At 51.4% G+C, this 16,630-nt stretch overlaps 1 protein-coding gene across 1 annotated transcript in view; it reads left to right on the top strand.

Annotated features, from left to right (window-relative positions):
- The first annotated feature begins 681 nt into the window (after window positions 1-681).
- The window catches only part of IGFBP2 (insulin like growth factor binding protein 2), a 51,747-nt gene continuing 35,798 nt past the window's right edge, over window positions 682-16,630 (top strand). Inside the window, exon 1 of the mRNA XM_085227568.1 lies at window positions 682-1,228. Coding sequence (XP_085083694.1) covers window positions 826-1,228 — 403 coding nt within the window. The 5' untranslated portion in view covers window positions 682-825. The remainder of the gene's footprint in view (window positions 1,229-16,630) is intronic.

The following is a 16,630-nucleotide window of genomic DNA, read 5'->3' as shown; positions in this document are numbered from 1 at the left end:
GTGAATAGTGGGGGTTTCCCATCCCTTTCTGCACCCATTGGTCCCATAGACACATTGTGAAGCTCCACGGTCCCATGCTGGGAGTTGAGTTGCACGAGGGGCACTTCAGCTTTTCCTTAATTTGAAAAAGAAAGCACGAAGAGCAGAAAACCTGCAGCAGAGAATGGCAAATCTAAGTGCCATGGAACTGACATTCCTGGCTGAGGGAGCTCAAACTCAGAGCATGGCTTGAACCATCTCATCCCACGACGACATGATCAGACATTCCCAGCTCCATCAGTCAGGTTGCAACCCCTTGGCTTTGCTATAAAACTTCTTAAGCAAGGAATCAGTGTAATGCCCCTCGTGCTTTGGAACCTCTGGGTGAACTGTGACAGCGGAGCAGGGGGATTGGAGCGCGCTGGGGCTTAAAATGGGGGTTTTACACCGAAGCACCGAGTCTGGAGAGCGTCCCCTCTTCCTCGGGAAAGCACTGCGGAGGGCTGTCCCCAAGCCCCCGCAGCGGGACACGGCCCCTGGGACGACCCCCCGCCCCACTCCCGGCTCTCTTTGCGGATTCCTCCCCATCGGGGCAGGGTCCGCTCTCGAGGTACCCCCGCACTCACCACCTCCCCCTGTCAGACCCCCCTTTGCCCAGCCTCTCGCACGACCCCCACCGCGGGTGGGCGGCTCTAGGACCCTGCGGCGCCGCGGCGGCGCGCCCGGCCCCGCTCCGCACCGAGCCGCGCCGTGCCGCGCCGTGCCGTGCCGCGCCGCGCCGCGCCGCGCCGCCGGGGGGCCGAGCGGCGTGTCCACCTGCCGGCCCCGCCGCCCGTCAGTCCCGCCATGGCGCTCGGCGGGGTCGGTCGCGGCGGCGCGGCGCGGGCCGCTTGGCCGCGGTTGCTGCTGGCGGCGTTGGCGGCGGCGCTGGCGCTGGCGGGGCCGGCGCTGCCCGAGGTGCTGTTCCGCTGCCCGCCCTGCACGGCGGAGCGCCTGGCCGCTTGCTCTCCGGCCGCCCGGCCGCCCTGCCCCGAGCTGGTGCGGGAACCGGGTTGCGGCTGCTGTCCGGTGTGCGCCCGCCTGGAGGCCGAAGCTTGCGGCGTGTACACCCCGCGCTGCGCCGCCGGTTTGCGCTGCTACCCCGACCCCGGAGCCGAGCTGCCCCTGCAAGCCCTGGTGCAGGGACAGGGCACCTGCGCCCGCCGCCGCGACACGGCCGAGTACGGAGCCAGCGCCGAGCGCCCCGCAGGTGAGCGGCGGCCGGGAGCCGGGGAGAGAGGGGACCCCTCGGGAGGGCAGGGGACGGGGGATGCCTGGGGGAGGAGCGGACAGAGGGGTGAGGATAGGGTGGGAGTGAGGAGAGGATGGGTGTCCGCGGTGAAGTGAAGAGGGTGCTCGGGGTTGCAGCTTTCCCTGGGGGAGTTTTCCTTTTGTACGGGAACCGCAGAGGTGGGGTGTAAAGGGGATTTGTTGGGGGCAGCTCCCGGTCCGAAGGCGAGGGGAGCCGGGCTGCGGTGGAGATTGGGGTCCTCCGGAGGAGGAGTCCCCCGGCGCAGATTGAGGGGAGATGCGGCTGGGGGTGGGGGCTTCGCCGAGCTGGGGGGGTGTAAGGGGCACTTTGGGCTTGGTGGGGAACTGGAAACAGCGTGTAGGGTGACGGATGCCCCGAAGATACAGGCGGAGGCGGTGTATGAGCACCATGTGCTGCCTGGTGGAAAGTGGGCGGCTGCGGGGCCACGATGTGGGAGCCGTGCCCAACTCCCAGCAGAACCCACCGTGGGGCTGGGGCCCCTCTACCTCCGTGCAGCGGGTGCCGGGGAGGACTGCAGCATCATCGAGCACGCCGCCCGAAGGGACGCCACAGGCTCCCGACCTGTTGCTGCGCTGATTGCGCGAGGCAGCTCTCACGGGGATGCCATCGCTTAGCGAACACCTCGGCTCACTCTGAGAGAGAGGGAGAGGCAGAGAGAGGGAGAAAGAAAAAACAGCGGCATAGAAAACTTTGCTCGGTGCTGCTTCTGTGCGGCCACGCTGCAACCATCCCCACTCCTGCCCCTCCTTTGCCTAATGGGGCTGTGCACCGCTGCTCAGCTGCACCATGTGAGCATCTGCGGAGTGAATTTTGCACTCTTCTAGAAGCCGAGGGCATTCAGATTGAAGGAATCTGGTGCTGACTCGAGCTTTACGCTTTTAGAAGAAGCTGGGGTGGAATGGAGAACGCAGCAGTGGTGTATTAAGAGATGATTTTCGGAGTTAATGCCAGCTTTTTGCTTTTATGGCCTTTTTTTTTTTTTTTTTCCTGCTAGAATTGCATTTTTGTTTCATTTTACTCTCCCTGTGCCTTTACAACGCGTGTGACTGATTTGCCTATATCTCTGCTTATATGCAACGCTCACTCACTCGCATATAAATAGCGCAGCTTAAGAGTGCTTTAATGTATGTGGCGTTCTGCAATGTCCATAGGGGATGAATAATAAAAACACTGGCACATCTTGAAGCAGCGTGATGTGAAGCACGCAGCTGGAATATTCTCCACTGAGCACGTCTTGGCAGCCGAGCCTGGACATCCAGAAAAGGGTTTGCTCTCTTCGGATTACAAAACTTTTAACAGGTTGTTGTAGCTATTAAATAAAACCCACAACAAAAACAAAGCCCCCATCTGCCAGCTCCGTTCTGTGCTGTTCTGCTCAGGCTCACAGCGCTGCTCCCATCTGCAAAATGTACACGGGGAGAGTTTGCCTCTGCTTCAAAGTGGTGACAAGGAGAGCAGTCTGGCACCCAAAGCACAGGGATTGGAATTCCCTTTCAAATGCTGATGTCAAGCTTGTCTCAGTGCCCCAGAGCAGGTTTTTGCCTGCAAAAGGCAGGTGTCTGCCTTTTTTTTTTTTTTTTTCTAAATGTGCTTAAAGGTATTTGCCCTTTTTCCCCTTTCCAGCTTGAAAAGGCTTCTTTGGCTGATTCAGGGCTGGAATGCAGAGCTCGTGTTATTCCTAAATTAAGAGGTTGGCAAGTTTTTTTGTCCCTGATGAGATGCAGAAGGATTGCCCAAACGAAACAAGGACTAAAACTCTGCAAATCCTCCCACTGTGGCTCCGGCATTGTTTAGTCTTCCACTTAGGTCTGTAAAGCCAATCCTGAAATGGTTGTAGGCGGAAAGTAACATAAACCACCACGTAGCTAGGAAGCAGGGGATGTTGCTCATTGCACAAGAAGCTTTGGGTATTTTGAAGATGTTGGGAATGTTGGAACAAAACAGCAGCAGTCTGTGGAAATCGGGCTGAGAACCTCCACCCCCTCGGGGAGCCGAGGGCATGAACTCCTGCGGATGGAGGCAGCGAGACGGAGGCTCAGCACCTCCGGGGATCGGGGCCTCCAAAATAGTTCCGATGCCGCTGGACCACATGGTTTTATGGTGTATTTCAGGTCATCACGTCACCAACTTGACATAGTGCTGAGTGAAGCTGCCCGCATGCGGGACAGAGGGCTCTTACTGTGTGCGGAGCTCTCATGCCAGCCCTGAGTGAATTCATTCCTTCAGCACGGCACAGAGCTCTGCACACCATGTTAAGGTGGATTAACGGGTTGGGCACTTGGAGGAGAGCGACGACTGCCTGTACAGTGTCCTCGCACCCTACTTGCTGGCATGCTGTGTCTCGGTCCCCAGTGGCCATTTTAGAACTGTAGGATCATTAAGGTTGGAAAAGATCTCTATGATCATCTACTCCAGCTCCATCCTATTCCTACTGTGCCTGCTAACCATATCTCCACAGTTCTTGAAGACTTCCAGGGATGGTGACTTCAGCACCATCCTGGGCAGCCTGTGCCAGTGCATCATTGCTCTTTGCTCCTAATGGAGATGATATCCTAGGATTAAAGGATTAAGGTGCAGGCAAACTTGAGCTTGCAGGGCTGGGGCTGCCCCATTCACCAGGCCGGGGACTCCCACGGAACAAAAACAGCGCCAAAATAGTTAACCATTAGCAAAGCTCTAACATCCAGTTAAAATCCCTATTTGGGATTTGGCCCCAAATGCCACACATCCTTCCTCATGGGTCAGATGTCAAAACCTCCATTTCCCCCTTGGCAGGCAGCTGCTAAAAGACAGTTTAATGTATTGCTCCAAAACACAGAAGACTCTGATGTTGGAGGTAGCATAATGTAAGTGGAATTTTAACAGCAACTCGAAAATCATGCCAGTAATGCTATGACTGCATTTTTCACATCCACTGAATTGCCAGGAAGACTTCTTCTTTCCCCCAGCTTTTCTACGGAAACAAAGCATTTGTCATGCTCTGCACATGCACGTGTCTATCTGCCCTTCCGCCTCCAAAGCTCCTGACCCCGCCAGATGCTCTGACATAGCCTTAAAGGCCAGAAAGGTGTAGGCAGCAGGCAGGGGAGAGCCTGGCTGTGAGCGTCTCACATGCTCTGTACCAGTTAGCTTTCGAGTCAGAAGTGCACAGGCATGGGAGAAACTCATTACCAGTGCTGCAGCTGGGCATCCAGCTTGGCTTATGCAGGCTTGCGTATTGTGAGACATTGGAGAAGCCAGCTGCAAAGAGCCAGTCCATGGCACTGTGTTGATATTGCTGCTCCGGCTGAACTAAGGGGCTGCAGAGCTCTGGGCTGTGGAAGAAGTTATTACAAGTGAAATGCAATTAATAACAGCTCCAAGGATGGTACGTGAATGAGAAAGCATACAGCTCATCCATCCTTGTTGCCTCTGGGGTTCTGCCGGTAGATGGACCAGGTTTCCAAGGTCTCCTGCATCAGCTGTGTCTGGTCAAGGATGAACCCGACTGGGTCCTGGGTTGGTTGTCATCATCTTTAGATATGAAAGTAATAAATAACAACTTGTGGAGCAGCTTCTTGAAAATGACTCTCCCTCCAGCGTGCTGTGATGGGGCTTACGGTGTGGTGAATGTGGGCTGGAGGGAATGGGGAGTCTGGGAAGATTTCAAGGCTCTGGCCCAAAGGAGAAATGTGTTTTCATGCTGTCCCTTGGCAAATGATCTGTTTCCTTCTTTGCAGTTGTTTCCTTTCCTCTGGGTTTCAGGCTCATGCTCGCTGAGTGTGGTATTTGTCAGGGGAACAACGAGGAGCCCTGTCTGTGAGAAAGTCCATGTCGTTTGTTTTATCCACATCCAGGAATTGAACCGAGATAAACAATTCAAGAGGCAAAGCAGTGAAAACTGGAATGCGAGAGGTGTGTTTGTGTTTGGCCCGGGGCAAGACCTGGCTGCAGCATTCACAGGGGCTGATGCATCCCACCGATGGGCTGCTGCTGTCTGTTCCTACAGACATGGTTGGGTTAGGGAGAATGGGACTTGGTGGATTCCTTTGGGGTAATTCTTTTGCTTGAGGCTGGCAGAGTAAGATGAAGGGCAACGTAAAATAAGAAGATGCTTTTAAAGCATTTCTGTTCCACAAGGGCTGAGCTCAGTGGTGTGCTGAGTTTCCAGATATTCCCCCCTCCTCCACGGGAAGGTGCTGCCCAGATCAGCATGTGTGTAGCGGCACATACTGAAATCGTCAGGCTCTGCTTTCCATCATGTCATGGCTAGCTGTTTGCTTCTGCCAGCGAGGTGTGTTTGTCCTCAGCACACACCTGGGGCTGGATGCAGTGTGTTTGAAGTCTGTGTCCCCCCTCCTAGTGCTGTCCCATAGCCATCCTGAACTGAGGAGTAACAGTGCTGGAGAACAGAACGACAACTTCAGGTGCTGTTTTATGAATATAGCCTCACTTGTTTTCTACCAGCCGAAAAAGGAGATTGCACCTCTGGCTCTGTAAGTGTTACCGGTGTTACCAGTTAGGGGAGATGCTGTCTGGATATAAGGAAAAAGTTTTTTTGCAGTAAGGGTTCTGAGGCATTGGAAGAGGTTGCCCAGATATGTGGTGGATGCTCCATCCCTAGAGAAACTCAAGGCTCTGGAGGGCTCTTAGCACCTGATGGAGCTGTAGGTGTCCCTGTTTGTTGCAAGGGAGTTGGACTAGATAACCTTTAAGAGTCCCTTCCAACTCAAATGATTCTATGACGATTATTCTACCACAAACTACCTTCAGAAGACCAAATCTGTGGCTGAAGCATCTCTGTCCACCTTTGGTGGTCAGGATGCTTTTACGAGTTGGCCAAGTATGAGCTCATTAAACCTGCAAGCGAGCATCTCATTACAAGCAAACGTGACAGATGTGCCATTTCAGGAGGTGCTTGAGGCACCAGGTTGGATGGGGCTTTGGGCAGCCTGATCCAGTGGTTGGCAACCCTGTCCATGGCTGGGTGTTGGAAGTGGGTGATCTTTGAGGTCCCTTCCAACACAAGTCATTCCATGATTCTGTAATGTAGTTGTCCTGGCAGAAGGCTGGAGGAACAGGGGTGAGAGCACAGTTCCTGGAGTTTTATGGCAGCTCAGCGTATGACAGCCTGGGTTCCACTGTTGTAGCTGCAGAATGGTGGTGTATTTAGTGTTTTGCCCACATGTAATTTGGCTAGGTATGAGCAGGAAGATGAAAATCTCCTGCTGTCTCATCTTATGATAGAAATAAATTGTTTTAGAAAGGAAAGGGTCAGTAATCACATGCCTTTCTTGTGGATCGGAGTACGGAAAAACATCAGGTCACTTTTATAAGCCTTAATCTATCTTTTGACATTGCAGCTTTTATTCTGAAGAAAGCTGCACTGTGCCTCTTGGCTGGTAAGGGAGCAAGTTCACTGCCTGGTGCTCTCTGTAGTCAAAGATCCCATTAATTCTGCCAGCCGCGAGGAACGATTTCTTGGTATTTCATTCTGGGCTGTAATTGAGAGTGACACAAAGCGCTGGTGGGAATTGGACCGTGTTGAAATCTGTGCTTTTCCTTACAATTTTCTGCAGATAGAACAGCTCAGGTGGGATGAAGGGATTTTTAATGCTCTGCCATTGAAATTAATATCGTCTTCACTGCCTTGCTGGCTGAAGGCAATTTTTGGGGAGAGTTTCTGTGCCTCCTTGCACCTCGTCTTTGTAGCCAGCTGATGCAGCATACAGACAACAGGGAAATGCTGCTGGGCACCTGATGTCCATGTCCCAGGAATGTTTCTTGTTCAGTCTTTGGGGGGATTGGTGGATCAAGTGAGTTGCTGAAGGCATTTTGGTTGTGTTAAGTGTCCTCTAAGCAACTTCAAAGAGCAAGTGAGTGTCTTCCAATGTGGCCTGTCTTCTGGCGTCCTGCACTTCAGAAGACCCAGATTTTACTCTGAAGGGAGCAGGGCAAATCTTGGCCAGAATTTGAACTTTTTTTCATTTGGGGGTGATTTTCTGTTTGAATTTGGAAGGGTTTTCCCACAGCATGGAGCCTGTGGCTCAGCAGTGAGCTGAGTGAGAGTGAGGTCCGCAGTTTACACCCTAAGCAGTGATGGCCCTCCCACACAGTCCATGTGGAAACACTCGTCTCTCCTTGCGTTCTGCTCCATTCTGCTGCCATTTCATCTGTCACTTCAAAAGCATGCAGAAACAGGGAAGGATACTTAGGTTTAGCAAGGAGGAGGAGCAGGAAGGCTGACGGGTCTGGGGCTCTTGGCCTCCTGTGCTGTTGGAGCCCAAGGCTGGTGGTGGGGCTGTGCCCCATTGGTCCCAGCTATGTGGAGCTCATGAGGTAGTGGACAGTTCAGATTGCCAGCTGGGAGATGAACCAAGGTTGCTGGGTGCTCCCCGAGGTGCCTGGTTTCTGTCCTCTGGGTCTTGGCCACCAGAGCAGTGGGCTGTGTGGGTTGTAGGGTCAGGATAGCTGGCCACAGTGACGTTTCTATTTGCAGTGAGGGTAACCCAACAACTCTGGGACTTTCAGGAGTGGTTTTCTCTTCCTCCTGGTCCTCCTCACTCACCCTGAAGTCCCTTTGCTAAAGGCAAATTCCAGTTACCCAGCTGGTTCATGTCTTAGTATTGGGGGCACTTGTCAGGGGTGCTGCAATTCATGCCCCACATAGTATCAGCTTTACTCTTTTAGGTTTGCAGCTGAATTAGTGAGAAAAAATGCTAGGTGATAAAGCTATAGGAGTTTCAGCACTGTTCCAGGGTCCAGTCCAGGTTCTGACCACGTAGCTCTCAATCAGACTGGCCAAGAACAACAGTCCTGTGGTAGAACCTTCTTGTCTGTTCTACACTATTGAGCTCCAAGAGCCTTCTCTTTCTTGCAGAGTATTTACCACTAGCCAAGGACTGAGTTTGATACAATCTCTGATGTGCAGAGGGCAGTTACCCTTCATCTGAACATCATACAGTCCAGAGTGATGCAACGGCAGGGAAATCACAGCTGCCCACCTTGACCTAACAGTGGTGTGATTGGACAGGTAAATCATCTGCCATGATGGTAACTGGGATGAGGAGGACTGAAGCAATGCGTAGCCATAGTAGGGGACCTTTTCCATTATCCATAGTGAACAGCAATCCCTCCATGTCTTATGCAGAGGTGGTTTGAGGAGAATTTTATTTAAAGTGTTAGAAATCCAGTTAGTCTGTTAAACAGGATGTTTGTTGCAGAACATCTGGATTCCTTGCGGTGTTCAAGGAGAGTGGCCACTCCTTGGACTGGATGGTGGGACAGCACCAGAGGTCTATTTTGATCCTGACCCTCTAACCCATCACTGAATTTAAAGAGCAGTCCAGAATTTTTTGGAGCAAAAGGAGACTGTGGCAACTACGGCCTTCTTACACAATAGATTGGCACCTTGTAGATATTCTGAGTCATTTTGTTGTTGTTGTTGACAATAGTGACTGAAATAAGCTTATTCCATGTTTATTTTCCATGCCAGACCCCACAGACCCTGTCACCTCCAGCTCACAGGGAGCGAGACAGATTCCATTAATTCTTGAGCGTTATTGGGGGATTTTGGTTGATGGGATTTTTGCCTGAAATTTCTCTGTGGAGGAGCCTGGCTTCCCACTGATTGCAGATGGGACTTGAAAAGTTCACCCTTCTAACAGACCCAGTGGGGTGGTGGGAATACAATTTCCAGTGTGTTCAAAACAGATTCCTGTTTCCTTCAGGACACCTGTCACTGAGAATGTGATCAAGACTGGGCAGGTGGAAAAGCTTGGTTTGCAGAGCTTTGAATGATGCTGAACTGCTTGATTTTGGAGGTCTAAGGGCTTGACCTTTGTGTACATGACTGAGACATGTCTGGTCGGGGGGCACTGGGAGGAATTTGGCATGGAGCCCTTTAAGGCAATGGTCCCATTTAGCAAAGCTGGGGCTGTAGGAGTTGGGGTGAGGAAATCACAACATCCGCTTTGGTTTCTGCATTCCCTGTCCTGGGGGCCGGTCGAGTGTTGCAGGAGGCCACAGGAATCCTGCTTATGACCACAGCCAGATTAATGGCTATTTTGGCAGCTTTTCAGGAGTGAGGAATTTGGCCACTTTCACAATAATGGCTAGAAATTCCACATGAATTAATTAGTTTTATTACAGGACATGTCCTTCCTGCTCCTCCAGGGCTGCCTGAAACACTGAACTCATTACATGAAGAAATGAAAATGGTACTAAAAATAAAAACTGGTATCCCAAGCCTTTGTCAGGAAACGTGCAGCGTATACCGACATCCTCCTCCAGATGTGCTCTGAAGCTGTGGCTTTCGGCCAGATGAGATCCAAACCCAAGTTTTAGATCAAGCACAGCCACTAAAATGTCCCAGCCTGCTTCATGAGAGTGTCTTCTCTCAGCCTCTTAGTCTCTGCTCAACTTGAGCCATTCATGTAGGCTTGCTAATTACTCCTCCAGTTTGTTTTAGCCTTGGATGTTGTTACATAGAATCATAGAATGACTTGAGTTGGAGGACATCTTAAAGATTGTCTATTCAGAACCCTCTGCCGTGGGCAGGGTTGTCTCCCACCAGATCAGGCTGCCCAGGGCCCCATCCAACCTGGCCTTGAATGCCTACAGGGATAGGGCATCCACCATCTGTGGTGGATTTCCATAGTGCTGTTCCTACCTTGCAAGGACCCGTTTGTGTCTGGGGTATGGAAGTGGTTGGGAATGTCTGTGGCAAAGGATCCTCTGCATTTGAGTTTTGGTCAAAGAAATGCCATAAAAATGACAGCATGTGACTTTCAAAGAGCTGCCAGAGCAACTGCAGGTTGGGTAAATATTTTGGAAGCCCAGAGCTGATAACTTTCCCTTGCTTACATTTGTGCAGAGTCTGTCTGTAAAAGCTTATCATTTCTCACATAGCTTTTTAAACAAAGGTACTGTGTGGACTCTGTGAGCTCAATCTGATTTGAATCCCTTTCTAGTATAATCAGTGCTGTCCTGAGAAGTGTGTGCTGGTAAGGGGCAAGTGTGCAAAGTGGGCACTGCTTGCTGGTCATTGCAGTGTTTGCTTTATGAATATTGTTTCAGATACTTCTGATCGGGCAGAGGTTCTCCATTTGAGTCACAGAATTATAGAATCATTAAGGTTAGAAAGACCACTAAGATCATCTAGTCCAGCCATCTCCACCATGGGACTAAGCTCTTATTTGTGCTCAACCTCAACTTTGTGGACCAGGGCTTGACTTTTTTTGCTATTTCTCCTCCTATTCTGGAGTTGAACATGGCAGTGTGACCAGGGAGGTGATCAGGTTATTGCAGGTCTGACTGTACAGAACATGACTTGTTCTGTGCTGACTCCTCTGGGGAATGAACCATGACCCTCATCCAGCAAGGACTAAGGCCAGCTGAACTGACAGACAAATTGCAGATTTTTCAGCATTAATAAAATTTGCCTGCTAGAAAAGAGTGAAAAATGATCATGCAGCTGGTTTTCTTCTAATCTCAGCTGGTTGGACTGCTTCCGACTTTCTAGTAATGATTGTTATTGATTTCAGTCACTGCTTACCTCTCTTTTTCTGTTTATTCTGTCTTTTTATCAATCTTATTTCAAGGATTTGTTACCTTAACCCCTGGCCATTGGGCTGGTCCCACATGTCCTAAAACAGCCCTTTGAAAATTCAGACCCTGCTGAAAGTGCAGCACAGATACTACCTGGCAGCAGTCCAATCAGGCCAAAGGTCCATCAAGCCCATAATCCTGCCTTAGGTGGTGACCAGCAGTGCATAAATTGGGAATTAAAGAAAAGGGTGAGTATGGGGTGAGCATTGCCTTGAATATGGGGTGAGCCTTGCCTTGAGCTGCCTTGATTTCCATCACAGGGGCTTCAAGCACTCTTGCAGCTCTTCTCTTGAAGCAGCCCATCATGGACTCGGTCAGAATTTGGGGACGAGACAATTCACATAATCTTCTCCTTGAAAGAGTAGTTAATGGCTGAAACTTCAGGTCTGTATAGCTGAAAGTTAAGTGTCTGCAGTGCAGTGCTGCAGTTAGCATGGTGGCATGGTAAGGAAGGCACTGTGCCTTTGAAATCCCTGCAGCTATGGGCTGAGTGGTGTCAGCAGCAGGAGTGGGGCAGGGCTGCCCGCCTGGCTGTGGGACCCAGGCTTGTTGTGCAACACTCGGAGCCTGCTGTTTGCTCTGCCCGGGAGTTACCCCGAGCCGGTTGCACCTTTTTCTCACCAACCTTGCAGGCATGCATGGTGCCTGAAGGGCAAACAGCTCCAGCCCATGCCTCCAGGCAGAACAAGAGGGACTGTGACACTAGGGATCAGGTGTTGTCCTGCAGCTGAAATTTGGGCTGAGGGTGCTAGCTTTGTTGTCAGAACAATGCCACGTGTGAAGTAGGGTCTTGGACTTAGAACATGGTCATAGAGATAGGCATGGAACACTGGAACAGGTGCACAGAGAAGCTGTGGATGTCCCATCTCTTGAGGCATTCGAGGCCAGGTTGGAAGGGGCCCTGGGCAACCTGATCTGGTGGGTGGCAGCCCTGCCCATATCAGGGAGTTGGAACAGGATGGGCTTTAAGATCTTCTCCAACCTAAGCCATTCTATGATTCTATGGACTCACAGCTGAAGATGGAGCAAATGTGGATTTTCCCACAGCAGCTGTGCTGCAGAGCAGGAGACACAGTTGGTCCTCTGGGCACTGAAGCTGTCATGCCCTGGCTTGCAGCATGGCTGGCTTTGCTGTTTTTGGCCGGTGAGTCAGACCCTGGGCAGCCCTAGCCCAGGGCTGCAGGTTCGCCCTTTTTCCATGTATGTTTGCAGGCAGCCTGCTTTGTTGGGGCTCAGGGGAGTCCAACCCTTCCCAAAACCCTTTCCTCGCACAGGGAGATTGGAGCACCAAAGCTTGGGCATAAGAGTTTGGTCAACAAAATTTGGGCAAATGCATTTTGCGGCACTGACTTCTGTCATACAGGAGAAGCAGAAATAGCGAGTGACTAAACATCATGGCGACGTTCCTGCCATCGGAACTGAACTCCTCGTTTTCTTTTGGCTGAGAAAATGGACTTCCCCTTTCTCCTCGCAGGGTGGGCGAGCTGGCTGCCTGTGGCCATGCCCTTGCTGCGGGTACGTGGGACGGCTCGGGTCAGGCTGGGAGGAAGCGCTCCTGCTGCGAGCTTTTCACTCCCAGCTCCTTTCTGAGGAAAACGTGCAGGGCTTTTCCTGGCCAAAGTGCAGGGCTGTAGCTGGAACAGTGTCCAGCTGGCCTCATTTTGGAGCTGGTCTCGGTTTTGGGCTGCTATCATCCCTTCCATATCCCCGTTTCTTAGATAGAACAGGCTGGGAGGTACTGCAGAGATAGTGCTACAGAAACCACTGTGGTGCCACATGGCGTGTGCAGCCTAGTTTGAACATGCCGTGGTGAAGAAATCACTGAAAACCTCCAGTGTAAAATCCCCCGGGATTTTTGGGGGTTATTTTGATACTCTTTCCAACAACAGCAGAAACTTGGTCTTCTGTGGTGTGAGAGCCTGATGGGCCCCTGGTGGGGCACTCACTGATGCCAAGAGGGAAACACACTATTATACCCATGCTGACCAACGTATTCATCCCAGCCCTTCTTGCCTTCTTCCTTAGCTGCTGCTTTGTCCCATCACCTATTTTTTGGGCCATCAGGCTTATCTTCTGTTGCAAAGTGCTGCGTTCTCTTCCTCTTTTTTCCTCTTGCTGCACTTCAGCCTCCCCTTCTCTCCCTATGCCCACTCTCGAATTCACCTGGCATTATTTTTGCAGAGGTTCTGGCAGGCTCATTTTGACCTGGCTGGCTCAGCGGAGACCTGCTCAGACCTGCATCACTGCGGAGAGAGCAGCTGGCAGGGTCCATCCCGGCGGGGTGGGAGGGTTGGAGCCAGGGAGGTGACAGGCTCCGGGTCTGCGGTGCAGTGGAGTCCACATGTTGGGTCCTGCCTGGGGCCAGTGGCTGGGACTGATCATTCTAGTTGCTCACAGTAAAAAACAAAAATTAACCCACAAAGAAAAATGAGAAAAGTCACAGTGGTTGGAAAAACCACTAAGATCACCTAGCCCAGCCATCACCCCCTCAGTATGTGCCCACCTACTGTGTTCCTCAGTGCCACTTCTGCCCTTTTCTTGAAACACCTCCAGGGATGATAACTCCACCACCTCCCCAGGTATCCTGTTCCAGTGCATTTCCACCCTTTTTGAGAAGAAATTTTTCCTGATATCCAACCTGAACTCTTCCTTTGCACAGGAAATGAACACTGTCTGTGTAAGCTCCCACACTGAAACACTGGGGTCTTTCCAAGTGATGGCACTTCAGGTCATGGAAACTGAACAAATCCACTCACCTGAATGCCAATTCTTGGTGGCTTCTATTGTTATTGTTCAGTTCTTGCTGGAATCGTGCCATGCATGTCTCTCCTCAGTGGAACTGCTCGTACTCAGGTTCCCTCTGTCCCTTCAGCCCTTTACTGACCACAATCTAATCTCCTTTTTCCTTTTAAAAACACTGTAACGAAGCCTTATGTTTGACCAGGAGCAGACCTGTTTGACATACCAAACAAAATGAAAACCCAGAACATACTCTCTATGTCCAGTTTTATTTGCTCTTTCCTTTCTACCAGGATATCAGCCAAGCCAGAAGGCCCCATGCAGATGCCATGTATTTGCACTGTCCTGTTTTTTGTGCAGAGGCAGAGTTGCTTATAAAAATGTATGCAAGTGTTCTAACTACCTTGGGTTTTTCCTACTCTCTTTCTTCAGGACATCTGTAGTATCTCCTTTTGTCGCAGCTGTTCTGAGGTATCCTAGTCCTGGCTCTCTCCCTCCAAGAGAAGGAGAAGGCCATCAGAAAGATATGGAGATGGTGGTGAACCCAACTGGGACTTGGAGATGATGCATCAAAGCCATACAAAGGTTTTCCTTTGGTGCTCTAGGTGGGTGCATTTGTAGCAGCCCCTTTTCACTCCCTTCTGTGTTCCAAATGGGACTTTCCTGAAAGCCCATCCCCAAAGCTGAGGCTGGTGGCTTGTCATTATGTGCAAATCCTGCACCTAGGCTGCTCCTGGACCACTGCCATCCCCTTCTGAGGGGCAGGGGATCAGCAGAGTGATGGAACCATCCCGGGTTTGGGTTAGCGGGAGGGCTGCGGAGAAAGTGTCCTTGCATCTCCCAGCTCTTTATTCCTGTTACCTGAGGCACTGTCTGTCTCCTCAGCATGCAAATTACCCTCTGCTTTGTATCTCCTGTAATTCAAACCGGTGCAAATTGCTTTTCTCTGCCACCGATATCCGTTTTCTGACCTAGCATTGAGTTTTGGCCTTCACCCTTTCGGGGCTGGCACCCACTGATCCCGGCTGAGAAAGTGGCCCTTTGTGCCCAGGCTGCTTGGAGGAGCCGGGGAGCTCTGTCTTCCCCGCTGCGAGCCTTTTTGGCCTGTTCTGGTGGGCAGGGATTTTGGGGTGAGGGGGAGGTGAGAGCTCTCCTTGTGCTCGAAGAAAAATGATGAATGACTCTCTTGTGCTTCTGAACAAAACCAGGAAATCGGGGGGCGGGGGGGAGAAAAAAAAATGGAGAAAAAAAGGAGAGAAAAAAAAAAGGAGGAAATGAGAAACAGTAAAGGGGCCTCCCCCGCCTTCATATAAGCAATCACTCCACAGCATCTGGAGCCCAGTAAAAGGGCCGTTCCCAGGAGCCCTCGCACTCGCCAGGCACGCAGATCTCCTCTGTGGGGCTTGCTGCCGCCCGCTGCTGTGCGCAGACCCGGGCTGTGTCTGCACGGCCATCCGTCGGCACCGGAGGTGCACGTGTGTGGAGAGGCTGGATCCGGCCCCGGGACACTGCAGCATTGCTGTCGATGCAGCCGGAGCACCCGATACGGTGTTTGTGCTGGCGTGCTGCCCTGCGCCGGCGTCGCGTTACAGCGGTGCGGGCAGAGCGATACTCGATCCAGCCTGGAATTCACTGGAGCGGAGGCGTTCCTCCTGCCCCCAAAGCATTTTGGACACGAGAGATGTAACAGGGGTGAGAGCAGAGCGGGTCATCATCCCTTTGTCTCTGCTTGAGGTTTTAAGCATCCTCAAACTGGAGTTAGCCTGTTTGAGAAACCCAGTGTAAGCTATGTCATTACATTGATCGTAGAATGGGTTGGGTTGCAAGGGACCTTAAACCTTTTATGTGGTCTGATAGAGATAGAACAGGGGGAATGGCTTTAAAATAAAAGAAGTTGTGCATGCTTCATCCCTGGAGGCGTTCATGGCCAGGCTGCTCTGGGCAGCCTGATCTGGAAGGTGGCAACCAGGCCACAGCAATGGGTTGAAAGGAATGGTTTTAAGGTCCTTTCCAACCCAAACCACTGTGTGATCATCTAGTTCCATCCCTCTGCCATGGGCAGGGTTGCCAACCACTAGATCGAGTGGAGTTATGTAACTCCAGTGGGGCTGGAGGTGATGGTTCTCCAACATGAGCCATCCCTGACCCCTTGAGTGGCTGAGGAGGTCCCCATGCAGCCCTGCTACAGCTTGCTCTGCTGAAGCCACAGGTATGAAGCTCGCTGCCTCTCAGTGACTTGCTTGTAGGAAGCCTCATCACTGTTTCTTAAAGCACGAATCTGGTAGAGACACAACAGATCAACCTCTTCCTCAGTGTAACCTCAGTGGCCTTGCAGATGACTTGCTGTAGGAGAGGCTTGTCTGCTGAGGGACAGCTGTCCCCAAGGAACAGAAATGGCAGTTTCTGAAATAGAGACCCCCACAGAGGAGCTGTTCTCCCTACTTTCCGCCTGGAAACAGTCTCAGTTGACACAGCTGAGCATCATCATACAGGCACAAGCTTCAGCTGCAAATTTGGTTGTAGGTCTTACCCCTCATCAAGTCCACCTGAATTAAAGCATTGAATGGGGTCTTGTTTGTTTTTTTTTTTTTTTGGGGGGGGGGGGGGGGAAGGGGTGTTGTTGTTGTTGTTGTTGTTGTTGTTGTTGTTGTTGTTGTTGTTGTTGTTGTTCCTTTTCCTTGTCACGTGCTCTTCTTTCCTTCTCCTAATGTGTAAGTCTACAGTTTGTTGTATTGCCTGTTGTCCTTTGGTCTGAGGATTATTTTGGATATATATGCGATGTCCTTAGTGTAGAGTGCTGCTTAGCATGGTCCCACAGACAATTCGCTTAGGAGGGCAGAGGAGAGGGAAAGTTCCCTAATGGAAGGGGCTGGGTGGTTACATGGAGAGTGGACCTTGTTAGCTGGGCCCAATCAAAGGGAAAGGATCTCCCTGCATGTTTTCCTTAGGGAAAGCTCCTGAGGGAATCCTGACTCTTCTGTGGTTTCCATAATGCCATACTAAGGTGTCTGC

The sequence above is a fragment of the Meleagris gallopavo genome, chromosome 7, assembly GCF_905368555.1.
Source record: "Meleagris gallopavo chromosome 7, MGAL_WU_HG_1.1, whole genome shotgun sequence".
Taxonomy (NCBI): Eukaryota; Metazoa; Chordata; class Aves; order Galliformes; family Phasianidae; genus Meleagris; species Meleagris gallopavo.
Note: the sequence above shows the minus strand (reverse complement) of the source record. Positions and strands in the feature narration are given on the sequence as shown.